The 26,307-nt window shown below is 39.4% G+C and overlaps 2 protein-coding genes across 2 annotated transcripts; both read right to left on the bottom strand.

Annotated features, from left to right (window-relative positions):
• Positions 1–223: 223 nt before the first annotated feature.
• Positions 224–8,368, bottom strand: LOC128868827 (nucleoprotein TPR). Its single transcript, XM_054111362.1, has 6 exons — positions 8,063–8,368; positions 1,452–7,818; positions 1,095–1,387; positions 901–1,037; positions 695–833; positions 224–621 (listed from the first exon to the last, which is right to left on the bottom strand). Exons 1-6 carry the CDS (start codon positions 8,211–8,213, stop codon positions 467–469), a joined length of 7,242 nt encoding a protein of 2,413 aa, XP_053967337.1. The 5' UTR covers positions 8,214–8,368; the 3' UTR covers positions 224–466.
• A 10,425-nt stretch (positions 8,369–18,793) lies between these two features.
• On the bottom strand, positions 18,794–25,946 carry LOC128867012 (uncharacterized). Its single transcript, XM_054108105.1, has 3 exons — positions 24,321–25,946; positions 23,172–24,236; positions 18,794–18,820 (listed from the first exon to the last, which is right to left on the bottom strand). The coding sequence occupies exons 1-3, from the start codon at positions 25,944–25,946 to the stop codon at positions 18,794–18,796; spliced, it is 2,718 nt and encodes a 905-aa protein (XP_053964080.1).
• Positions 25,947–26,307: the final 361 nt, after the last annotated feature.

Below are 26,307 nucleotides of genomic sequence, written 5' to 3'. Positions count from 1 at the left end.
TACTCATTTATAAAATTATTTCATTAATGTGCTTTTGATGCTCTCTAATATAGATTTGTTGCTTTCTACAATCGATAAATGCATTCCAAAGTGCATTTGACGACTGCTAAAGCAGATTTGGCTATTCTAAAAAACCTTCACGAAACTTTCTAAAGTCAAATGGTTTTTTTCCATAGTACCGTTGGAGGAGGTTTCAACAGCAATTCATTTCCAAGTTCCCATGTTTGCACTCTCTAAATTAGCATATACTTTATTAATAAATTTCAATTCGAAGCAATTAAATGTGGCTAGTAACGAAATTGGCAAATTAAAGTGGAATATGCAACATTTATTTAATATTTAAAATATTGTTGCAGTTTTCGAAAGTAAATCCGATCTTGAGTTTGCATAAATATAATATAATGAGGGATATTAAGTGTATGAATTTTGTTTGTATTTTATAAATATTACTTGCAAAAGCTAATATTTATGAATAACGCATATTTCCGTAATTTCCACCGGTCGGACGCCGCATGCGCCGTGCGCGCTGTGAACGCTGGTTGGGGAAACCGCGCATTGGACTACCGGGCGGTTCTTGTCCGCGATGGTTTGGAGACATATTGCGTGAGTGTCCAGCACTATCTGCAAATAAAAACGTAATACAAGTTAGATCTTGTGCATCACACGACGCGGTATTTTCACATTTTATTTATACCTTGCCAAATTATGGGGGTTGGTCTACCTCCACGTTGAAAACCGCGAGAAGGTCGCCGTACACCACCCGAGCCCTTGATAGCCTTAGACCGAGTTGTTATCGATGGGGAAGTGGAGGCTTCGGCTTCGCGTCCCTCTTCCTTTAAGTTTTTAAGAGTACGTCTGGTGTTATATTAACTCTTTTTATTTTCATTTTAAGGTACTCACTTCTATTTCCTCCACGGCTTGCTTTTCGCCTTCCGACGATACTCCATCTGCACCTTCATTGTCCTCAGATGTTGCTTCGACCTGGTTTTGCTGGATATCCTGCATTTCGGATTGCGTAGCACCGCTGCTGTGATGACCTAATAAAAAAGTATATTTAATTTTATATTGTTTGAACAGTTTGAAGGCATACACACTTTCGCTATCTGCATTCTCAAGCACTTCTACTGCAGCAGCTTCCTCTATAAACTCTTCTTCCACGTTTTCCATATCCTCTTCTGCGGCCAGCGCAGCATCGCTTGGTCCACCGCTTTTTGAAGCTTCAGGGGCGTTTTCGTCATTGCGTTCACCCACTAGTTCATCGCTCTCTGCTACGTTCTCATCGGCCGCCTCATTCGTAGCCAATTTGCTCTCGTGTTGTTCGGAATGTGCTCCAGCCTCACTGGCACCAAATTTGGAACCTTGTGGAGAACTGACTAGTTCAGCACCACTAATTGAAAAAATTTTGAATTTTATTCGTGTGAATATTTCAATTTTTATTTTCAAAGTCCTACCTGTCAGATGGACGACTTCCGTTTGGATCTTGCTCTCCACTTTCACTGACATTTCCGCCTAATCCTTGTTGTGGCGCAGTTGCCGTAGATTTTTGTGGACGAGCCTGTTTCCGTTGTTGGGCCGTCGGTTGTGTGGCATTGGGATTGGATTCATAGCTACCGCTACTGATAGTTTGGCTTTGTTGATGACTATCCATCTCGTGACTATGTGCCATGGCGGATGCTGCAGCTTGACTTGTACTAGCTCCGGTATTGTAATGTATGTCTGACTGATTGTCGGTACCCGACGTACACTGAGCTTGGTTTTCAATACCCTCATCGACATCAACTTCATTGTTATCGACTTCGGCATCCACACGTATGTTACTTTCGTTAATTTCTGGTATCTCGTTCTCGTCCATGTCTTGATCTTGTTCATAGGAATCTTCGTAGCCTTCATGTTCAGCGTCGCCATCCGTTGGCCCGTCATCAGCCTCGATCATGCCGTCGTCTTCTTCCTCGGAGTCTACGACGACAATATCATCTTCTTGATCACGTTGCGATGAAGTGGGTACTTGATATTCAACGTCGATGCCAGACTCGGTTACTCCCAAGATAGCTGGCTCAGATCCACGCAAGCGTTTCGGATGTTTAGTTGCTTTGTCGGCATTACCATCCTCAATATTCGTAGATGAGTCTCCTTCTAGTTCACGAGGCCTTTTATGGCCACCCGATGTACCGGCCTGTGAGGTGGTAACACTGCTGCTAGAAGGTGTATGACGACTGTGGCTACTAACAGCGATGTGTGTGCTAGAACTGGTAGTGCCTGAAGTACTAGGTTGCTGGTTTCCCGGATCTTGTTGAAGCTGCAAATTCGGAGAAGGGACATTTTGTGAAGATCCCTCAACTCGTGGTGAAACTAAAGCCACCACCTGTTGTTGCCCACCACCAACAAGCAATTGTGATTCATTTTGTTGAGGCTGTTGGACGCTCTCGGCCTCTTGGGAACTTTCAGCTGCAGATGTAGAGCCCATCGGTGGAATGGCAGCCACGGCTACCGAAGCCGAGCTACTAGTGGAGGGCATGTAATCTGTGTGGGAAGAAGTTGGTGACGATGACATTGACTCAATCGAACTGCTGCCAGTTGTGTGCACCTGTTGCTGTGGCGGAACTAAAGCTGTATTGCTACAGCCGGTTGAAGCGGTTGTTGTGCTCGACGATGAGGTTGACGTGGAAGTCGACGAACCACCGGCTGCAGGTTGTTGGCTTGTAGGAAGGATAGCAGCGGTGCGACTATTCTGCACCGAAATCGGTCGAATACTAGCCAAAGGAGTTTCACTACCGCGCCATGGTGTTACTGTAGCCGATTGTTGCACCGTGGTTGAACCTGACATGGGTTTCACATTCGCTGTCCGAGGCGACGACTCCGAAATACAGCCCTTATCTGTAATTGCAACTGAACTGGTAGACGGCTTAGCGGATTGCTGTAAGCCGAGCTGGCGATTTAGTTGATTAATGCGCATTAGCAGCGATTCGTTTTCTCTGGTAAGCCGAGCAATTGCCTCTTTGTTCTGATTATTTTGTTCGAGTAATTCCTTTTCGAGCCGTGCTAGAGTTTCCTCGTATTGGGTTTTAATGTTATTGATGGTCGAATCTGCGTTCTCTGATGTTTGTAGAACATTTTGTAGCTTGCTCTTAGTTGTATTCAATTCTTGACTAATAACATTTTTAGATTCCGTTAAACTGACAATGCGTGCTTTGGCCTCACGCAATAGAGTTTTGGTGCGATCATCAATTTCTACAGCAGTCTTCAAGTCATCATAATCTTTGCGCAGTTTTTCACTTTCTTCTTGCATTGTGCGTATGACGCCATTAAGATTTTCAATGGTATTGCGATGTTGTTCTAATTCATTTGTAACAGCCGTTGCGGTTGCTGCGGTACTAGCGGCCCCCTCCGCGCCACTGTTGCTGCCAATATCCATGTTATCTTGCGCCGGTGTTGCACCATCTTGTGAAGCGGCTGCTGTTTTATTTGACAGCTCCAAATAAGAGTCCTTATAACGCTTCGCAATTTTACGAATCTGGAATTCTTTATTCTTAGAGTCTTGCAATTGAGCTTCTTTAGCTTCCATTTCGTCGACAAGTTTTTGCAACGCCTCTTCCTTTTGCAGCAACTTATTTCGCAGTTCCATAATCTCCTGCAACATACGCATATTGTTTTGACGAACTCCAGAATATTCGTCGCTGAGCTTTTTCTTCTCTTCACTTAGTGTCTGGATCTGCTTTTCAAGTGATGCTATCTCAGTCTCTCGTTGAAGCTTTTCAGCCTTAATGCTATTTAGTTCATCAGTGGTCTGCTTCAATAAGTCCTTTTCATGAGTCAGCATCTTGGCAAGATTTTCACGCTCGGTTTGCAATCGTTTGAACTCCTCAGGATTCTTATTGCTCTTCTCAACCAGTACGTTGGCACGTTGACGCCATTTAATAGCTTCGGTGCGTAGAGACGTGTTTTCGGATGTAAGCTCTTCGATTTTCGTAGAAAGTTCGCGATTTTGATTTTGCAATGGCAATAAATCATTTTCAATAGCGGTAATATGTTCGTTGAGCTCTTTCACACGTGAAACCAGCGAGTTGCGTTCTTCACGTAAAATTCTGTTGCTGTCGGTAATTGCATTTAGGTTTTCTATTTTGCGTAGAATTTCCTCATGTTTTGTGGTCGAAACTACTAGAGTCTCGGATTTGGCGCGCTCTTGATTAAGGCTTCCCTTTAATTCATCCAACTTTTTCTGTAAAATCATATTCTCAGATTGTAAGCGCGCATTCTCCGCTTTTAGTATGTCTAGCTTCGCGTCGATGAGGTCCTTTTCTTTGCGCAAATACTTAATTATTTGCAATAATTGGTCATTGTTCTTGGGATCTTCCTCTAAACGCGAACGATTCAATTCCCCACTAGAAGTATCCATAGCAGACTCATTTAAAGAATTTGAAGACACGGCTGCTGGTTGAGATTGAGTAAGTATGCTTAGCCGCATTGTCAGTGCTTCGATTTGGTCGTGCAAACTTGAATTGAGACCATTAAGATCAACTATACGCTTTTCCATTTCGTCCTTCTCATTTTGTAGTAAGCGCAGCGCTTCGTCATGCGAGCCCTTAAGCTCTTCGTACAGATTCCTGGCGGAATCTCGTTCATTAATTAGGCCATTTATTTGATCTTGTACTTTTGTCATCTCTTCTTTTACTTTTGTGAGTTCTTGTATATCAGCTGAATGTAAAACCATTTCATTGGCATATTTGCCCTGCACTACATTTAACGATTCCGACAGTGAAGTGTTCTCTGTGCGCAGGGTGCGGAGGTTACGATTACATTCACTTAATTTCTGCAAAACATCTTTTAGCTCATCTTTGGATTTTTTCAGTTGTTCGGATTGATTTGAATTTGGTACTTCAGTGACGCTGGCTAGCTGTACTTCTGCTTCAAGTTCACTTATTCTTGATTTTAGGTTCAACTCAGCCAATTTTAGTTCTTTAATTTGAGACTCAGCTTTTGTGGTGTATGCGGTGTGAACTTCATGGAGATTTTTAATTTCTGCTTCCGCACTCTGTGACATCTTAAAGTATTGATCGGCATGCTCTCGCGCCTTTGCTAATTCAGCTGACAAAGAATTTATTTCAATTTTCGCTTCTTCAAGTTTTATCTCGAATTCACGTGCTTTCTTGTTCGCCAAAGCTATTGGATTGTCATTTTTGGAGGGAGTTAAGCTCTCCTGTAATTTCTTGCTGAGCTCATCGATTTGATTGGTCTTGGTAGTGAGCTCTTCACGTACCGTCTGTAATTCATTACGCAGCTTTTCAGACTGCGCTCTTTCATCCTCCATACATTTCTTTGCAGATTCGGCTTGCCGCTTTAGATCGCTTGTTGTTTCGCGGAACCGATCTTCTTCCTCCTGGAAACGGCGGCGTTGAGCGGACAATTCACGCACAGTTTCGTCTAACCGCTGCTCCAATCTTGCTCGTCCTTCCATTTCAGAACGTTCCAAATTCGATTTGATCAATTCCAAATTATTCAAAAGTAAATTTTGATTTTGCTGTTCGCGATGATATCCTTCCTTTTCTGCTTGTAGACGATTTACGGTATCCTTTAAAATACGATTTTCACTACGCAAGTGAGATGCTTCGCTCTGGGCAGCCGAATGACCATGCTGCGCTTTCAAAATTTCGTCTTTTAGGAAATGCACTGTCTGTTCGTGCTTTATAATCGTATTTTCATAATTTTTGCTACGATCTTCGAGTGCTGTTATCTGTTGCTTATAGGTTGAAATATTCTTTTGTTGTAATTTGATTTGTTCTTTGCTGTACTCAAGCGAAGACATTAGTTTGCAGTTTGTCGAAGTCAACTCTCTCACCTCTGTGCGCATAGAATCGAATTGCTCATTCATAATACGTTCATTATTCTTTTTCTCTTGTGTGTAATATTCGTACTGTTCCTTTAATGTTTTATATTGGTCTTTAACTTCCTGCAATTGCTGTTCCAACTCTCGAATACGACGCTCTCCGTTTCCGTCATTAGATTTTCTGCTCTTACTTTGAGTTGATATGTTAGTGGTGTTTTTATTTTCAGTATCGTCAATTTCTCTCATTTCAGCGTCTTCAATATCACTTAGTTCTGCATTGGCTCCAGACTTTTGTATATTTCTCTGGAGTTCGAAATACATTTTCTTGTAACGTTCGCATTTCGATACCAACGTGGCTACAGTGTTATTTTGTTGATTTAACGTCTCTTGCATCGACTGGAATTTCTTGGCGTAGTTTTCGATTTTTTCTTGGTAAGCCGCGGCCTCCATTTGCTGTTTCAATGTTTCAGCATCTTCTAGCTTAGTACTAAGATCTCGCACAAGAAGTAGAAGTTTTTGATTGTTCTCCTGTAACTCCACAATATTGGTAAATGTTACTAGTTTCTTTGATATGACGTCGTCTGTGGTGGAGAGGTTTCCGCTCTGAACGGCAGAACTCTCCGAAATGAGTCCGATTCGCAATTGTTCAACTTCTTTTAGCAGGTAGCACACTTGGCGACTGAGGTCGTTCTGAGAGTTCTTTAATTTTTTATTTTCTCTTTCTAGGTGATTTATTTTGGAATGTGCGTTGCCCATTAAGTCTTCCATATCAGCCTTCTTACTTAGCAATTCATCACGCTGATGGGCCAATATGTTATTTGTTTCGATCAACTTCTCATACTCCAGCTCTTGCTTTTTAATTACAGGCGCATTTTCGGTCAATTCCTGCAATATAGTTTTTAATTGAAGGTTTAGACGCGCATTTTCGCGTTTTTGAAGGTCCAGTTCTTCGGAACTCTTCACATATAAGGAGTATAACTCAGTTAGCGACATATCAGTCCGGATGAGGCGACTCGCAATTGCAGCGGATGGAGCTATTTTCGAAATAGCACTCTCCATGGTTTCGTTTTGCACCTCTTTCAGCAAATCGTTTGCATGTTGAAGTTCGGATTTTTGTGACTCTACTACTTTGTCGCGTTCTTCGAGTTCTTGCTCATGTTGCAGCACAGTAGCTTTGAACTTGGTTTCTAATTCTCCATACTGATCACTGGCTTCGGCCAACATCCGTTTAAGATCAGATATGGCAGTACTTAATTCATTTCGCTCCACATCCGTGTCCTCACAATTACTTTTGTATAGTTCAGCCAATTTTGACTTAGCTTCCAGCTCTTTCTTGTAAAAGTCCATCATCTTGTTTGCTTCTTCATTTTGGTTCAATAGTTTAGTTGATAGGTCTTGGACATTTTGTGAAAGTCTTTCAATTGTCTCTTTATATTGTGTACATTGGGATTGAGCAATTTTTAGTTCCTCCGTTTTTTCAGCAAGTCGGGCCTCCAGATGCATGCCCTGCATTGTATTGTCACGTCGTATGCTCTGAAGCTCCGCTATATTCCGATTTAAGTCATCAGTAAGTGTGCGTATCTGATTATGAAGCATTGTACGTTCCTGTTCCATGCGGCGTTCTTTAAAATCAAGCGCAACCTTCTGACTTTCTATTTCATCTACTTTAGCTATAGCTTCGCATTTTGCTGTGATAGCGTTTTTCAGTTGCTGTTGATAAGAGTGAATTTCTTCTTGCAATCTATCCAACTCACTCTTCTGGCGTTCTATTAATTTCAAAAAGGAGTCTCTTTCTTCAGCAACAGCATTTCGTTCAGTTCTAAGCGCAAGCATCTCCACTTCATGATTCTTGCTTTGCTCAAGTAATTGTACACGCTCGCTCGAAACACTGTCCAGTTGCGCACGTAATTCTGCAACATTTTTATTCTGGCTCTCTAATTTAAGTTCGTAATCCTGAATTAATGCTTGTAGATCCTCCGATTTTTGCTCATAATCATCTAATAGAAAACGAATAAAGGAACATTAAAAATAAATTTACGACGTGGTGTTGTGTGTAAGCATTTCGCATTCAAATACATACACATGTGTATATGCAAATGCAGGGAATATTTTGCCGTTCGCGAAAAATGCAAGAGACGCCATTTTTTTGAGGTTAGATTTTTGTTTCACTTAAGTAAAAGTCTATCCATATTTAACTACTAAAACTAAAAACTACAATTGCGCTAAATTGTATATACTCACTCAGGCGATTAGCAGCAGCCTTATTTTTGCAGTACTCATCAAAAAATCCATCTATCCAAGTTTTCAATTTCTCCTGCACCCCAGGCGGCGTCTGCTCTAGCTCATCACTAGACAAGATGTTTGAAATTAATTGCGGACCTGAGAGATCCATTCCGTCGCACGTTTATTTTCACAAGACACCACTTCAAATAAATTTATTTAAGTCTATCGAGTCTAGAATGTTTACAAAGAAAAACTTCACTACTTTACTAAACTTAATCGCGTACACAGCGGCAAAACACGGGTTCAAGTACGCAATATAAGAACAAAATTACTATTCACAATGAGCCCACGAAGCTGCCAGATTCCAAGGGGCCATGATTATTTAGTGTTGTAAAGAGAGAATGCTGTACAACACGTTAATACGGCGCAAATTTTGTCGCAGCCGCAGCACGTAGTACATCATGTTTATTTAAAAGTTGATACATAAAGCAATATAGGGGTTTTCTATCATTAACCCAAAGGCAACAACTGGCGAAACAGTTCTACCAGATTTTCGGAGATACATTTGAAATATAAATAGAAGCTGTCAAATTCGTCATCAATAAATGCTTTATAAAGTAATACGAATATATTTTAAGATGTATCAAAAAGTTTAAAAGATTGCGTAAAAATTCAGATATTTCTCAATAAAAAGTATTAGTATACCATAGAAATAAATTAAAAATATGTGTTATTGCAAATTTTTCAAGTCAAAGAAATTATTTTGCTTTTTTTCTATTATTTGTAATGTTATCATAAAATTCTAATTTGGCATAGCAACCCCCTGAAACAAAAAGACCAAGCAGTCACACCATTTCACACTTGGCTGAGTGTCAAACTCGCACCAACGGTGCCTGTCAAAAAAATAGAAAGAAGAAGAATATTGTTTTTATTGGGTTTTTGGACAATGGGTACGGTTTTAGTCTGACCTGTTGCCAAAGTGAAAGAATACAGCATTGTGTAGATCGAAGCGAAAATAGGAGAGTAAGTATGCTGTACACGACTTTTATATACATGAGAAATAACGAGTTATTTAAGAATTATCTCAGGAATTAAGGGCAACTAATGCGGACTTACAATTAGACTTAATTTTCATAATTTAAGCGGATTAGAGGAATTTTCGATGGCAACATTACCGAAACATGACAGTTTATATCTATTGTGAATGAAAAATATTGAAACTTTTAAGGGGAAGAACAAGAAAGGCTGGATGCAATGCTAGTTTTCACTAACACCTTCGAAATTACATGAATTGTTTTGGTATTTTGGTGCATTTTGAGATTTTTTTTCAAATTTTATGCAAATAAATAATTATTTCTTAGTTTCTTTCTTATCTTATCAGGGCAGCTGTATCTTTTACTGATAAAACTATTCAATAAGCAAATCTGCTGTTCACTAATACGCGTAACAACCGTCTGTAACTATAATTTTAATCAGAATTAACTGCGTCGCTAATCCCGATTAACGCCGTTGCTTGTCTAGGCTTTGAGCAAACTGCGAAATTGGAACAACAATGCAAAGTTAGTTAAGACTTTTGACTGATTGAAAATTATGTCGAAAATCTAAACAAACTATGTTATATATTGTAAACTTATTTTTGAATATGAAAACATGCCCTAAAAATTTACTTTAATAAAAGCATTTTAGCAATTGTCGAATGTTTTATAAATTATCGCTTTGCTCTCGACGAAATATGCTTCATATGAATTACGCCAGTCTTTGCTTTAAATGCTTTTAGCCTCAGGTAGTATTCGATCCACTTCTGCAACAATTCATCATTTGTTGAAAAATCAAAGGCACTGCTTTACTTTTATTGCCATTGACACAATTCAACACAATGAATTTAATTTTAATAACTTAAAAAACCTAGAAATCGCAAATTATTAATTAGGATATTAATGAAAATGGACAATTGAAATTTATGTACACAGATTTTCAAAAAACAAAACAAAAAAACATTTAAAATAGCTATTTTTGATTTGCAGAAAACCAGCTGGTTTGTATCCATTGCATAAACAAAATATACCAGATAACGCAAGCAGACCGTGTGTTTGTATTCCATTTTAGAAAATAAGTACGTGACGTTACTTTCGTGGTGTTTCACTTTTAAGTGAACTTCTTTGTTTAAATTTTTGGTGTTGATATGTTTGCTCTTTAGAGGGTACACAAAGTGAAGTAAAATTCAGCACAAATACCAATCCAAAACTATTTTATATTACGTTTGAAACGATTTTTCATAATAAATGTGTATATTTATTCAAATTTGCTTCATCGTATAATTCGTAGCTCGTGACTACAACAACTTCATGGTGTCAAAGAAGTGACGTCACTTCCGAAAATATCTTTTTAATTCTTTCCCTTTGACGTGATCTTGAGTCGAACGAACAGCTGATTGCTGTACCGAAGTTCGTGCAATAAATATTTCCTTTTTTTGTGTTCTGTTGTAGATTGAGCAGAAATTGAAAAAATACTCAATTAAATGTTTGAAATTAGTAAAACGTAAGATGTTCAATATAAAATAATAATAAGTGTGTAATTAAGTGTTTTATAATTCGTAATGTAAAACCTTCCGGTTTGAAGTACAACCTCTGTAAAAATTGTCAGAAGACATTTCCACATTCAATACAATTTAACAAATACAGTGCACTCGCGATAACTCGAACTAATTAAACAGGCGCTGTTCGATTTATCGAATTTGTTCGACTTATCAATTGAGTGTGCTATGTTAAAAAAACAGTCATCGATATCGATTTTTCGATCGATTGTTGAAAATGGAAGCCAGTAGAAAATTTCTGTAGCATAGTTTCGTTCTACGAATTACATTTTGGTCCATTGGCTGGATCAATGGTGTCACATTCGGCGGCATAAACATAGTTAAAATTAAACCATCCTCGGACTTTAATTCGATTTCGTTGGGATGTGATGGGGCATTCTCAATTAGAAGAAGAGCCTTCTCAGGTAGTCCCCATCTTTCAAATTTTTTCTTACCTAATTATTAAAGTCATTTAACTTGGTTAAAAAAATTGTTTTAATGAATCTGGATTTTACCTGCGACACGAACGAATTATGAAACCAGTCTTTGAAAATCGCCGAAGTCATCCAGGCTGATTTGGAATTTTTGTACTCCACAGTTAAAATTTTTGAAAACACAAGGATTTCTTGCTTTGTCAATAACGAGAAGTTTAAGCTTATGGTTGCCGGTAGCGTTAGTGCAAGCCATAAATTGCCTTATCTTTCTTTTTTATAAGACTTATGGTGGACTTGGCTACCCCATATTCCTTCGCTAGAGAAGTAACACTACGTCCACGTTTAATTTTGTTAAGGACTTCAGCCCTCTCTTTTAATGTTAAACACTTCAACCTTTTACGATCCATTACTCACGTGCACTGATATACTACAAATGACAAATTTAAAGCAATTTGGTCAATGCAAGATGTTGTTCCCAGAAAACTAACGGGATATTAACGCCGAAATATTCATATGGACAATACACTAGTATACATATAATTTATATACATATACTATTACATATGTATCTATGTACAAAATGTACATGTTTGAAAAGAATGTGTGTACAAATAAATTCGTTTTTTTGTTCGAGTTATAGCGCTTTTTTATTGTTCGAGTTACAAAGAAGTCAATAGGGGGAAAAATGTGTTCGAGTTAGCACGTCGTTCGACTTAGCGGCTATTCGAGTTACCGCGAGTGCACTGTAGTTTAAAATATATGGTTTATAAATCGACTGAATCAATAGGCTTCTTATATTCGCCATTTTCCTGCTCGCTGTCTCTATGTTCGATTAACTTAACGAAAAATTTGCATGCGAAAGCAACAACAAAGTTATCGTGCAAGGTTCGCCGCTGGCTATACCTCATTAGACTGGTATAACTCACTGCCGTACAAACACATGCCATTTAAGGCAGCTCTATTCCCGCGTTGCCAACATACTATGTTCATTTACACCAGTTGCTTCATCTACTTCTCTTGGTTACTACTCTTGGTGAAAAGAAGAGGCCTAATAAATCTTCTTAAATAGATATATTTCAGTGTTTTTTATTTCAATTAATTCGCTAATTATTTCGCTTATATGCTTGTTTTGCAGTTGCAATTCATCGAATATGTTCTCCTCTCTGATGTTGGGAATATGAAAGTGCAGCTTATGACAGATGCATCCTGTCAGGTTCTCCAACAGGTCGTGGCTCCAAGCAGTTCAACTGAGATAGCTAGAACAAATTAGTCATCTGGAACAAGATAAGAAATTCTTAAGTCGCCGATGCTCAGCTTACGTCGAACTGAAATTTTGATCCAAAGTGGTTGATTAAGCGCAAAATCTTAAGTTAGACTTATGTTCAACTTAAGAACTCGTTCTAATACTTGGCCTTAATGCTTGATATTTTATCCACAATTTTTACAATACCTCGCTCTGCGCTGTGTGATCAAAAAGTACCGGAAATGTTTAATTTACTTTACCCGGTACTTTCTGATCATAGGGTATATATAAGCCTTAAAGGTATAAGGAAGCGCTTAAAGGATGCATAGCAGTCATAATAATGATGAGTACTTAATACTAATCTAGGTCGACCAGGTCCTGGTTCATGTCTTCAACAAAGTTATATTTAAATACGTAGGGAACCAGTGAAAAATACCTTGGATCTGCTTACTAATGTAGGTAGCGACGCTTCGATTCAATTCAATTTTCGAATAGACAAGTAAGAATGCTAGCACCTGGCTAGAGCAGCATTTCGCGCTGAATGTTGACTCCCAGATGACCAAACGTTGTTGGATTATCAGCAACAATTAGTAACCTTAGTAAGAAAATAATCCATAGGTAACAGTTCATTCATGTAAAATTATGTGGACATCGAATGTATGATGCAATAACGGTTAGTAATGATGGATATACAGCACTGACACCATCTCTGGAAAAATATGAGCCAATGTTAAAACAGCTCATAAAACAGATTGAAAAATGAGTTGCAATGGATGTAACGGCATCTAAATAATGCGAAGTAAAAGAGTCCAAAACGCCAAAACAAAGATCTATGCAAAATAAAGAGTAGCGCTACACAATGCTGAGTCAAAGCCAATTCGAATAGAGCATGCTATTGCTATTAGTATGCAAATGCCGGGAGGTGGAGTAGTGTTTGAATCACCGAAAACTCCATCGAAGTTGTTCGTAAATTTATCAAAAATGAACCGAAATCATCGTTGAAATCATGGAATCGGAGTTGAATATCTCTAAAACATCGATTTATCGCATTTTAACTGGTCATTTGGGCTTACGAAAGGTCTGTGCGCGTTTCATTCCGCACAAGTTAACTCATTAAAGAGGCGAGAAAAGACGAGAACTTCCTTTACAACATTTTAAGCGTCAAAGTGCCGAATGGAAGGCCCCAAACGAGCCACCACCCAAAAAATCGCGTTTGGAGAAGTCAAAAATCAATTCGATGCTCATTTGGTTTTACGATTCCAAGAGAATTGTCCACAAACCATCAACGCAATTTTGTATCTTGGCATTTTGAAGCGTTTGTTGCATCACATTTGTCAAATTCGCCCTGAATACCGCGAATACTGATTATGCACCATCTCATCGATCCACTCTTGTAACTGATTTTTTGACTAGAAACTGCATTTTAATCATCAATCACTAAGCGTATTCACCTGATATGGCTCCCTGTGACTTGTACCCATTCGGAAAATTGCATTTTGCCATGAAAGGAAAACGTTTTGAGTCCGCAGAGAACATCCAAAAGGCTTGTACCGACATCCTGAAGGACATTCTGGTCATTGGCCTGAATTATTGTTTTGAAAAGCTTTAAGATCATGCAAAACAGTGTATCGAGGCCAGAGGGGACTATTTTGAATAAATAAACTCGAATTTATCAGAACAAACCTACTGTCGTTTCTATTTTAGCTCAGTCTCGCTTATTTTGGACTTCACTTTGTATGCTTTGACAGTTGGGCTTGCACCTTAAGAGATTATTAAATTATTTCTTGCATCGACTTGTTAAAATACGAGCTGGAATAGGTAATGAGTAGATACCTGCAGCACATGAACGACATTAAATTGTATCAGTTGCTCAGCGGACAAGGCTGTTTTCGGGAATACCTGCATCGTTCTATGCTGCTAGACAGCCCTTTCTGTCCAAACTGCCCGCATACTGACGAAAACGCAGAGCACGTGATTTTTTTATTACGACCGCTTCAGAGAGGAACGAGCTGTTCGCGAACAAGCCCCTGGGGCATCAACCATTCCCATAACCCTTAAACGAGATATGTGCACAATCTGCAGTAAGTGGGATGCAATCCAAATGTTCGTAGGTAAGGTCATGACGCGACTCCACTATATTAATTGGGAGCGCAAAGCGATGCAGCAACAGTTACATCAGCAGCAGCAAAAAAGGCGAGCAGTTTCCCACGAACCGACGACAAGCACAGATTTTTGAGTGAAACACTTAATACAACATCGTATAGAGGACAAGATGGTAGGGGGTTAATATAACACTACTGTAACTTTTCCGATGTCTCCATTACTTTAGAACCACCTACCTATAAACACAGTGGGAGTAATTGGGACTATCGACGGCGTATAGCCTTCATATGCCTGCAGTAGAGGAACCTGGATGCAGGTACCTGTTGTGTCTTCGGAGATAGAGACATTTTTAGGCATTAGTGGGACCAGCATACATTCAATATTGCATGATCATTTGGTCGTCAGGAAGATTTGTTCTCGTTGACTGTCGCATAATTTGACACTTGCCCAAAAAAGGACAATTGGTGTAAAAAACGTTGAAGAAACTAAGCTGCCGGGGTTCAAAGCACTTCAAAACAAATGGCCCCTGTTTTGTTTTTGGAAATTTGGCCATGTCTTAAGCCGGAAATTTTGAGTGGTACAGAAGTTTTCGGATAATTAATAAAAACCAACCGCCGAAGACGAATCATCCTTCACTAAGACAATGCGAACTCTAATGTAACGACTCACACAAAAGAAGTTCTAAACACTCAACAAATCAACATAATGGGCCATCCGTCTCACATCCCTGATTTAGCACCTAATGATTTCTTTTTGTTTCCGAACACCAGAAATAAAAATTCGAGATCAACGTTTTTCAACGCCTGAAGAGCTGTTGAAGTCTTTAAACGCCCGTTTTGGAGGCATCCACTTCTGCGTGGCAAAAGTGCTTTAAAAACGGCATTGACAGGAGAATATTTTGAAGCACAAAGCTATTTTAATTAATATATTATTTTACTGTGTGTTCATTTTTGGACTTTTGGGCAAAGGGATATAAAAGGCAGCCCATCAACATTTCAACAAAGAAAATAATGGGGGTTAAAGCCTGTTAGTCACTAGGCTCGTCGTAATTCTTACTGATTATTGACCTATTAACGCCCCCGCCAGAAGGCTAGGCACATTTAAAAATAATTGTTTTAGAAGTAACAGAGTTTAAACTGATTATCACCATCTACAAGTAGGTACATGCAAAGCTTTTTTGATGAAACGGAGACTCTTCTGAGGGTATTTGAAGAAAATTCTTTACTGAATTTATCCAACCGCAAATGAAATCGACTCACTTCACTATCTCGTCATTGATTGAAAAAGCGTGCAAAAAATATATTTATTAATAATTCCGAGTTTTAGAAACAATCCTAAAAGATCATATTGAATATTCGATGTAATCATCAAAACTATCTTAGAAATAACTCTTGGTTGTTCAGGTTCAAAGCCATGCATACTTGTGTTATTGATGTACTAAACTTTATTTTATGTGCTGCAGCATAGCAGCAGTGAGACGATAAAAAAAATGCATAGCTGATAAATACTTGGCGCACAGAACAAATTCTTGCGCCGCTCCCGGTGGGAGTGCACCATTGCCAACCGCTTTGGCAAGAATAGATGTTTGTGCAAAGTAATATATGTACATATTTCCATACACACATACACATTAGTTGCACATTCATATTAAGGAGTTTGCAGACGAAAAGGCAAATCAACGCAAGCTAAATCTTGGCAACTACACCAGCAGCACTGGCGTCGAAGTTATTGGTATCAGCTTTGACTTCATCGTCGGCACCGACAATCAGACCGAAAGGGCACCGAATTGCTCCAAAAAAGTGGGCGTGTGACATTGCGGTTCATATCGCTCAATGATCTTTGCTTAAATACTAACATAAATACATACACACACATATACAAGAAAAATAAATAATTGATAAGCGCTTAATGGCTACAAAGTTGAAGTTACCGAAAATCTGAATGCACAGGAAAAATTTTGTTAAACTTCTAATGAAAATGAGGTTGTGTATAAAGTAGAATGCTTGTTTGTTTATTTGCAGGCCACCTATGGGTTCTAATATTACTTTAACGACTGAATAAATTAGAAAACGAGCAGTTTGGAATTGCATCAAAATCGTGATAGATGGAATGCGTTAGTCTCCTCCCTATGTTTCGACTAGGAGCGATATTTAATTGTAACGTTACATTATTGTTTTTTTTGTATTCGATTTATTTGTCAAGGAAAAAAATTATATATAAATTATATATATAAAAAACTCAATTTTAGGATTTTTTTCAAACCGGTCCAGCTCACGTAAATCTTAACGATTTTTCCGAAATATTTTAGCGGAAGCCTTAAAATATAAGAAATTTCATAATTGCGTTGGAAAACAGTACCAATTTTGTTTGTATGAAGAGTGATGTACCCTAATATATGTACATATATGTATACAATTGGCACACCCATCCTATGATTTGTGCTGTGCGTCTTGATGCTGTTTCACAAATTGTTTTTTCCTGGTAAAAATGCACTCGGAGGTTTGTTATAGACTGCCAACTGGCGCCTGTTACTAGGAAAAACTTTTTCTATTCCTTGGTTTTTCATGCCTGAAGTGGTTTCTGAATCCGGGCCCTCCAAATTGTTAGTCATGCACAAATCCATTTTGCGATGATGGTCGCCACATATCTACATATATCGACCCTAAGAAAAATTAAAATTATCAACAACATACATATGTAAATTTTAAATTTGTCAAATAGTTGCTTTTATTTGAAGTCATAACCTATGAAGACTTCATCATGTCTTGACTTACATACAAGAAAATATGTAAATACGTTGTGTATAGATATTGCAATTCATACTCGTATCAATAAAGACTGAAAAATTGACATGTTCATTGAAAACCACTGATTCGCTTAAGCGAGAATATTGGCGCTGTGGGCATCTATCCGATAAAATCACCTCGCTACAGATCTCAGCAGCAGCATTGGCCGCAGTTCCTAGATCCGCACAATTCCGCACAAAAAATTCGGCTTATTCGCTTGTACTATAACTCAGAATTAACTAAGAAATTAAAGGCTTTAGAGCAGCTGAAAAATGTAGGTGATCTTGTTCAAAAATTCATATTTTCTAATGAGTTGTACTTTTATCACGGTAACGCCGTAAATAAGCCAAGTTTACGCATTTGTAGCTCAGAAAATCCATTTGTAGTCATAGAGAAGCCAACGCACTCTCACGCGTTTGGAACGGTGCCACTAATGCCCGAATTATCTTCGAAAATGAAGACGGCAATAACGTTAGCGCTGCGTGCCCTACCAACAGGCTAGCAATCGATCTTTTGGGCACTAATCGTGTAATCTGCCTTTTGTGATGTTAGTTGGACTCTACGAAGCGCCGATTTTATATCTTTAGACTTTTTGTAGGATGCCGTTAAAGCTGTTTGGCCGATAATTTAGAAATGATTCCTGCACTGAAATAATACGAAAGATTGAACTGAGTTTTTATAGCGTTTTTAAAGATAAAACAGCCCTTCCTTTACAAATAATTTTCTATTTACATATGTAAACCTCTGCCAGGTGTTAGGAGTGACCTACAGTTTTATGCCGTCATTCAACTTACCTCACTTTACACATTTTGTTTTCATTTCATTCGTCTTTCTCTCTGTCAAGTCTCCTATGACGTGTCAGCCAAATTTACTCTCACAATTTTGCTTCGGATGGTCAAACCTTGTAATCTATCATCCTTGTTGTTTCGCTCATTTGATATTGGTCCATACTCGTAATGGGCCAACAGGTTTGTAGTCACGCACCAAAATTAAAATCGAACATATTGCAGTTAGATACATAGTATTTTCGTAATAAGCAATTAATACAAAATATCTTCAAGTGTATGAATACTCGCCTGAGGTGCAATTCTGTTTTATCAAAGATTAAAACGATTCAACCTCTCAGTAAAGGGAACGGTTCGTAGGTTATGTAAGCAGAGTTTTGACATGTGCAATATTGTTTATACTCTACCTCGCCTCAGATGGACATCACTAAGAATTTTTCGCATCTGAATGCTGCGGTAGGTATCTACTATTTTTATATCTAAAATTCATGACTTTGTGTGTGCTTAGTTAGTCAAATTTGTTTGTTTGTTCTATTACATACATACGAGTATTCGTGCGTATGTATGTAAATATTAGTAATAATCATGACATTAGCGGCATACAGGTTTCGCGCTGTTATTCACGTGCCGAAAATTCTGGATGCCGATTTTAATCATTACAAATTATTTAAAAAAATATTGAGGATTTTCAACCAAATAAAGAGTAAGAGAGGAAACTTTTACGATGCAGGAAATTGACATAAGGCTGGATTGATGGACTTTACCATATTAAAAAATAAGTATCACAATATTTGAGAAAACTGTTTCAGAAAGTTTTGGTCCAGACCTATTTTGGTATAGCGTTGCCATCAATCTAAAAATAGTAATGAAGTTAGTAAGATATTTTGAGGCGGAGATGAAACGAAATTTGTTTAGGACTAACTTAACTTTATAAGTAATACAAAAGGCGACCGCCGCAGTCGAATGGGTTGGTGCTTGACTACCATTCCGGAGTGCGTAGGTTCGAATCTCCGTGAATAAAACAGTAAAATGATAGAAACAGTTTTGTTTAATAACGGTCGCCCCTTGGCTGGCAATGGCAAACCTTCGAATGTATTTCTGCCTTGAAAAAGCTTCTCATAAAAAACCATTTGCCATTCAGAGTCGGCTTCATTTGTGGAACAATAACAAGACGCATACAAATATAGAAGGAGGAGCTCGGCCAAACATCTAACAGAAGTGTAGACGACAATTATTTATTTATTGAAAAAATGAAGTTTAAAATTATAACTCGATTACACTTTAGGCTAACAGCGCTAGAGCTACAGATCGAAACTGGCGATGGAGTACTTTAAAAAGCTTAACCCGTTTGGCATGACCAATCAAGTTGGGATTCTTCAAGTAGCAGTTAGATCAGATTATATTAGATTTGTGGGCAGTTGGACAAATCCAAACATTCAGTGAGGAAGACCATTATGCTACATGCGGATAGATTACAGTAGAAAGAATAGAGAGACAGGATAGATACCACATGGATGGTAAGATGGAAAAATTGGTTTGAGGTCACTCTTCCGCAAATCTTTCGGATTCATTGATGAATCTTAAGAGATCCGGAAGAGTATGAGCTTTATCCAACGCAATCCAACAGCGTAAGTCTGATTCTAGAAAACGCCAGACAGCTACAGAAAAAATGCTCTGCAGTGTCCTCATTCTTAAGACAGGATAGGCATATTGGGCTGCCAATGATTCCCATGGTAGCCACATGTCGACCACAGGTCCTTTCTGCGCAGTTCTAGAAGAAAGGTCGCAAACTTCCAGCTTATTTCTTTCACAAAGCACCTGGCTACTCTGCAGGAGTTCAACTCAGACCAACGTCTTCTATGGTGGTCCAGAAGCCTTGGTCCATGGACTGTCCAGGAAGCTCCTAGTGAACTATAATAGCGTAATCAACCCGGATTGAGCACTCCACAGCATTTTTGGCTATCACAACCGAAACGCTTTGAATATTGCATGGGCTTACATCAGAATAACTTGAAAATTGCCTAAAAAACTGGCAAATCTGCAAATTTGACAGAGTAGAGAATGAAACTTTAAGCGCATTTGTAAGATTGCACTACACCGCTGCGCAAATGCAAAAGAATACTGGGTGACCTTCTTCATAATAAAGGGCGGTACGATGAATTACAAGAACTTAGAGTTCATACTAAAGTTCTGCTCGAAAGTATAATTAAAAGACATTATCCAAATCCTGGAAGGAAACACAATAGGTCTTAAGGTTGTATTCTATCTTCAACATAAAAATAATAATAAATCAGACTAAGTCTCAGCAAGGTTTAATTAAATATGAAAAATAAAAAAATATTTTAAGAGGAACCTAATACTTTGTTTACGAATATGTGCGATAATTTTTTTTAGTATTTGCTCACTATTGCAAAAATCAAATTGTGGGATGAAATATCTTTGGAAATGAGCCTCCCAAGTTCGTTCGATAACGTGCTCATAGTTTCCAATAAAGTTTGTTTGTCGATAACCTCTTTGTCAATAATAAATTAAGAAAAAGACATATAAAAATAAATAATTGGCGAGTCCACTTCCGTTAGGTCTTTGGCCGAAGTTCTCCTCCTATGTCCTATGTTGTTCCACAAATAGAGGGACCTACAGTTTTAAGCCGACTCCAAACGGCAAATGTTTTTTTCTAAGGAGCCTTTTCATGGCAAAAATAAACTCGGGGGTTTTCCTTTGCCTGTCGAGGGGCGAAAAAAACAACAGACATATAAATAAATTTTATCATATTATTAGCCGTGCCAACATTTTTCTCCCTTCCCGAAAATTCGCCACTTGTTGGTTATGTGCCCAAAAGCGTACTCTATATTCTTCTCTGATTTTGATAGTTTTTTATTAAATTTCAATTTATTGTCGGTTAAATAAGTTTTGTGGAATGGCTGCAACAAATATTTTTTAAGAGGATACGCTTCGCCCCAATTAGTACTAATGGTGTTTCTACTTCATATTCTGGCACACAAAGTGGCTCTAGTTTTCTGACCATTGAATCCATTTTAACGCACAATTTAATACAAATTTATTGTTGCAATTGCAACAATCACAGATATGGCAACCTAAAAACACACAACTCAAATCAGCGTCACCTGGAGGTCGTTCCGGGAACTTTTTCATCACGTATGTATGTCGTCTATTTTAGTGTGCTTCATAACATATTTGAGCCTTAAAAACGAAATTTTCAATAAAAATAGTTCACTTTGTGACATTTTTAATATTCTAAAGATTGTCACCTTTTTAAAAGTGGACTACTCTTTAGTACTTGGCGCAAAGTTACAGTTCATATGTACATATATGCCTAAGAAGTATACAACCTGTGGTTGCGGCGGTTTTTTCTGCTTTGAAAGCACTTAAATTCACAATTAAATCCGTTGAAAAAAAACTAATATAAAATTTATTTAATGCAATCATTTATTTAGATAAAGAGTTAACATCCGAGTTGACTGACGAACAATGCGTAAGAAAGATAAAAAGAATAATGATAATGCAAATATGTATAGCGATGAAAAAGGTATATCGATGTTGTTGAAGTGAACTCAACAAGAGGTATATCGATGTTGTCGAAATGAACCCAACATACCGCCACCCTTGAACTATCATGATATGTTCAATATGTACATTACAAAGGAAATAAATTCGAATACAAACTTAAGCAAAATAGGAATTTCAGACTTTAAATAAGTTAAATAACTACATTTTAGTTTTCTTCGGAAAATACGTCCCCTTGAGTTGGTAGAAGACACAGCTTAGGTATTGGGCGAGTGAATTCTCCGTTTGCGGTTTTTATCGTTACGACACGTACGTGACCATCTCTACCAGGATGACAATGAATTACTCTTGCGAGTGTCCACTTTGTTGGAGGAGAAGATTCATTAAACGCAGCGACGAAGTCTCCTTCTTGAAAATTTCGTGATGGACGAAACCACTTAGCACGTCGTTGCAAGCTAACGAGGTATTCGTCTCTCCAACGGCGCCAAAAGTGTTGGCGAATAGCAGAGACCAACTGCCACCTTTGTTGCAGGGTTCCAGAAAACCCTTGACCCTCAGGTTCTGGAATTGCCCGCAATGGTTCGCCTACCAGAAAATGGCCAGGCGTTAAAATCGATAAGTCGCTTGCATCCGTCGAAATGTTGCATAATGGGCGGGAATTGACACAAGCTTCCACCTCCGTTAAGAGCGTACTAAACTCCTCATAGCTTAAAAGAATTTCTCCGAGGGAGCGTTTTAGATGATATTTTATGCGTTTGATTCCAGTTTCCCAATATCCTCCCATGTGAGGTGCGGACGGTGGATTGAATCGCCACTCAATAGCAGAGTCTGCAAAAAAACGATTGAAGTTGGGAGTCTTGCATGCACTCTTGATATTTCTCACGGAGTTCCCTTTCTGCACCAACGAAATTCGTCCCGTTATCCGAAAACATTTCTTTACAATAGCCTCTGCGGTTGATGAATCGTTTAAAAGCGTTTAGAAACGAAGAACTTGAGAGATCTCCAACAAACTCGAGGTGCATTGCACCTGTGCACATGCAGACAAATGAAGATATATAACCTTTTACGGATTTAGCTCCTCTTCCATGCGTAAATTTGAACATATAAGGACCAGCAAAGTCTACTGCTGTACGAACGAAGCAGCGAGCGTATGTTATGCGGGACGAAGGAAGATCACCCATTGATTGTGTTGCGAGCTTGCGATTTAAAGCGGTACATTTTACACATTTGCGATAGATATTACGAATTAAGTTGCGGGCACCAACGACCCAATACCGGCGTTGCAGGATTACTTGCATTATACGGGGGCCTGCATGTAGCGTATAGTGATGTATGTCCAAAACAACGAGTTTTGAAAGCGGAGAGTTTTTTGGCAGTATAACGGGGTGTCTGACATCATTTGCAACATCTGCGGATTTCAGCCGACCTCCAACACGAAGGATTCCAAACGAATCGAGAAACGGTTGTAATCGCAGCAAACTGATTAATCTTCGCTCGGATTCCAGCAACTCCTGACAATTAGGAAACCACGTTTTTTTGTTATTGATTCCAAGCGAGCTAGAGCGGGTATTGTGTATAAATCTCAATACATAAGCGATAATTCTTCTTAATTTCGAATAAGATGAGTATTTTGTGATGACCGACCAGTGAACGTCAGTAGCTGCGATACAAGCCTTAACCTTTCGTAAGCCTATTTCGGTTTTATGCATTATTTGCGCGGGTTGCTTCCAGAACTGTTCCTCTTCGCGTAAGAAGTCAGGTCCGAACCACCATAACTCATGATGCATAAGTTGAAGCGGAGATATACCTCTGGACGCGCAGTCCGCAGGATTGCTTTCAGAGCGTATATGGTTCCAGCACTCGGGAGGCAGGACCTCGTGAATATAGGCGACACGGTTTGCGACGAATGTTTCCCATTTATTAGGATGTGCTTGCAGCCACGCCAACGTAATGGTGGAATCTGTCCATGCTACCAGTGGACAGCAAAAATCCTTCCAACTTTGCATGACAGCCTTGACCAATTTTGCGGCGAGATGTGCAGCACACAACTCGAGGCGAGGTAGCGTTGTTGTTTTTAGCGGGGCAACTTTAGTCTTTGATGAAATTAAGCCGATTGTAATGTGACCATCCCTATGTACAGTGCGCGCATATATGACTGCGGCATAGGCGCGCTCGGAAGCGTCGGCAAAAACGTGCAACTCAGTAAATGAGCCTATCGTCCCGACTCCAACCCAACGGTTGACCTTAAGTTCAGATAAAAGTTGTAATTGCGAGCGATGATCAAGCCACACCTTGCCTATCGTATCTGGTACTGGGTCGTCCCATCCAGTGTTGGAACGCCAGATGTCTTGAAACAACATTTTCGACGTAATCGTTGCGGGTGAAAGTAAGCTCAATGGATCAAAAAGTTTGCTGGCATCGACCAGAAATGCTCTCTTAGTTAAGACGTGGGGCGGTTCTCCTAGAGAAATGGAAAATGTAAAATAGTCCTCTTCCATATACCAAATTAGTCCCAGAGCATGTACATTGTTGCCATCTACGGTGTAGTGTGATATGTTCTTGGATTCTCTAGCGATAGTCTCATTTAGCTCTGTACAATTTGACGCCCATTTTCTTAACTCGAACCCACCTTCCCGTAGAATATCGGACACATTTCGCTGCAATGCTTTAAGTTCCGACTTGCTAGACGCACCAGTGAAAAGATCGTCCATGTAAAAGTCTTTAAGAATTACGTCGACTGCTTTCTGAAAAGTATTGGAAGATTGTTTCGCGGTTTGTTGCATCGATTTGACAGCCAAATGCTAGGCGGACGCAACTCCATAAGTTACGCGTAGCATGCGGTAATCTGTAATAGGTAGAGATGTGTTAGAGCGCCAAACAATTCGATGTAAGTCGACATGTTTAGCTGAAACACAGATTTGTCGATACATTTTTGCAACGTCTGCAGTTACTGCGTATTTGTGTATTCTAAAGCGCAAAAGTATGGAGTACAAGTCTTCTTGTAGTTGAGGACCAACATAAAGCGCATCGTTGAGGGAATTCCCCGTTGTGGTTTTAGCAGACGCGTTAAACACAACTCGCAATTTTGTCGTGACGCTGGACTCCTTTACAACAGCATGGTGTGGCATATAATATTTCGCATATTTCGTTTCAGGCACGACCTCCATATGACCCATTTCAATTAATTCCTGCATGAATTCGTTATAGCGTGTCCACAGATCCTGATCACCGGCAAATCTGCGCTCCATGCGTAATAAGTTTCGTACGGCGAGACTCCTTGATTCACCTAATGGCACGTCGACCTTGAGTGGCAACTCCACTACAAAGCGTCCGTCCGGCTTCCTAATATGAGTTGATTCAAAATGTTCTTCGCAGTACCGCTCCTCGTGAGTAAGATATCGTGTTTGCGGCGCTTCTTCAAGTTCCCACAATCTAGCCAATGCTCTATCTAAATGTACATCACAGTGTAATGATTGTATATGGTTTGCGGGTGGAACGGATGTATCTACGTTTCCACACAACGTCCAGCCAAAGACTGTTTTCTGTATTATTGGCGTGCCAGGTGGGCCTTTACGCAGCTCAGTTAAAATGAGTCGATCCATATAGTCCATGCCCACTAAGATATCTACACGGCCGGGTTCCATGAAGTGCGGGTCAGCTAAGAACAGTCCCTTGATGTGAGACCATTCAGGAACGCTTAAACTCTGCGACGGCAAATCGCCCGTAATCTTTTGTAAAATTAATGCGTTGATGGGGTAGCATTCACTTGAATGTCGCGAAGAGAGGAATAACGTCGTTTCGCCTCTGCAACGGCCACCCTGAGAAGCGCCAATTCCCGTTACAAATATGGACGAAGATTTGCGAGCTAGACCTAGACGTTGTACGCATGCCTCAGTTATGAATGTGGCGTGAGAACCTGAATCGAATAATAAGCGAGCATTCTGCCATCGATCAGCAGAATCACGTACCTTTACTAGGGCGGTTGATAGCAACACAGCGTTTTGTGTTTTATGCATTGGGTTAACCTTGGAATTAAGGCAAGCGGAGGCGGATGTGACAGCGGTTTGCGGGAGCGAGCTAGCGGCGGGTAACGTACCTGCAGCGGTGCGGGGTGAGTCGACGACGTGGGAAGAGGTAGATGCCTCTGGCGAACTATGAAGCAATGTATGGGGGCGCTGCCGACATATTCGACAGGAAGACGCGCTATTGCAGCGTTCCTTAAAATGTCCGGTACTTAGACAGTTTAAGCACGCCTTGAAATCTTTCACAAAATTGAGTCTAGCGTTTGCATCTAAACTACGGAATTTTTCACAAGAATAGATTCTGTGACCTGCGTTACAATATGTACAACGCGATTGATCTGCGGTGGCATGAAAAACCTTTGCCGATTTTCCGACTAATTTTTGATTGTTCGGTTTTCCTGGCCATGACTGGGTTGCCGGCGTTGATATCATCGATAATGAGCGACACCTTATTTCCAAAAAGGACGAAAGATCTTCGAAGGTAGGAGGATCGTCGCTAGTGAGTGACAACTCCCACTGTTTGCGAGTTTCAAAGGAGAGTCTGGTTACAGTTTCATGTACTAACCAATCGTCCCAAAAATCCACTGGTCGCCCTAAAGCCTTAAGTTCCTTATGTGTTGTTGGAATGCATTCAACACGTTCTTAATGGAGTCAGCAGTGTCGCTCGTCGATTTACGTATCTCTGCAATTGCCCGAAAGTGCGCTTCGACAATAACTCGCATAACTTTATATCGCGACTTTAGAAGATTCCATGCCTCCGTATAGTTGGCATCGCAAATTTGGAAACCGCTGA

Source organism: Anastrepha ludens, chromosome 6 (assembly GCF_028408465.1).
Source record: "Anastrepha ludens isolate Willacy chromosome 6, idAnaLude1.1, whole genome shotgun sequence".
NCBI classification, from domain to species: domain Eukaryota; kingdom Metazoa; phylum Arthropoda; class Insecta; order Diptera; family Tephritidae; genus Anastrepha; species Anastrepha ludens.
The sequence above is the reverse complement of the archived record's forward strand: the minus strand, read 5'-3'. Positions and strand labels throughout refer to the sequence as shown.

Bases quoted from the DNA above. Each gene is read 5' to 3' on its own strand.
- LOC128867012 (XM_054108105.1), bottom strand. From the start codon at position 25,946: ATGATATCAACGCCGGCAACCCAGTCATGGCCAGGAAAACCGAACAAT. The intron at 24,237-24,320 runs GTAACTTATGGA...AATACTTTTCAG, and splicing joins CAGATTACCGCATGCTACGC to AAAGCAGTCGACGTAATTCT. The intron at 18,821-23,171 runs GTTAAGGCTTGT...TACTATTTTTAG, and splicing joins CCGAAATAGGCTTACGAAAG to ATTGATGGCAACGCTATACC.
- LOC128868827 (XM_054111362.1), bottom strand. From the start codon at position 8,213: ATGGATCTCTCAGGTCCGCAATTAATTTCAAACATCTTGTCTAGTGAT. The intron at 7,819-8,062 runs GTGAGTATATAC...GTTTTCTATTAG, and splicing joins GGCTGCTGCTAATCGCCTGA to ATGATTATGAGCAAAAATCG. The intron at 834-900 runs GTGAGTACCTTA...AAAAACTTAAAG, and splicing joins AAGCCGTGGAGGAAATAGAA to GAAGAGGGACGCGAAGCCGA.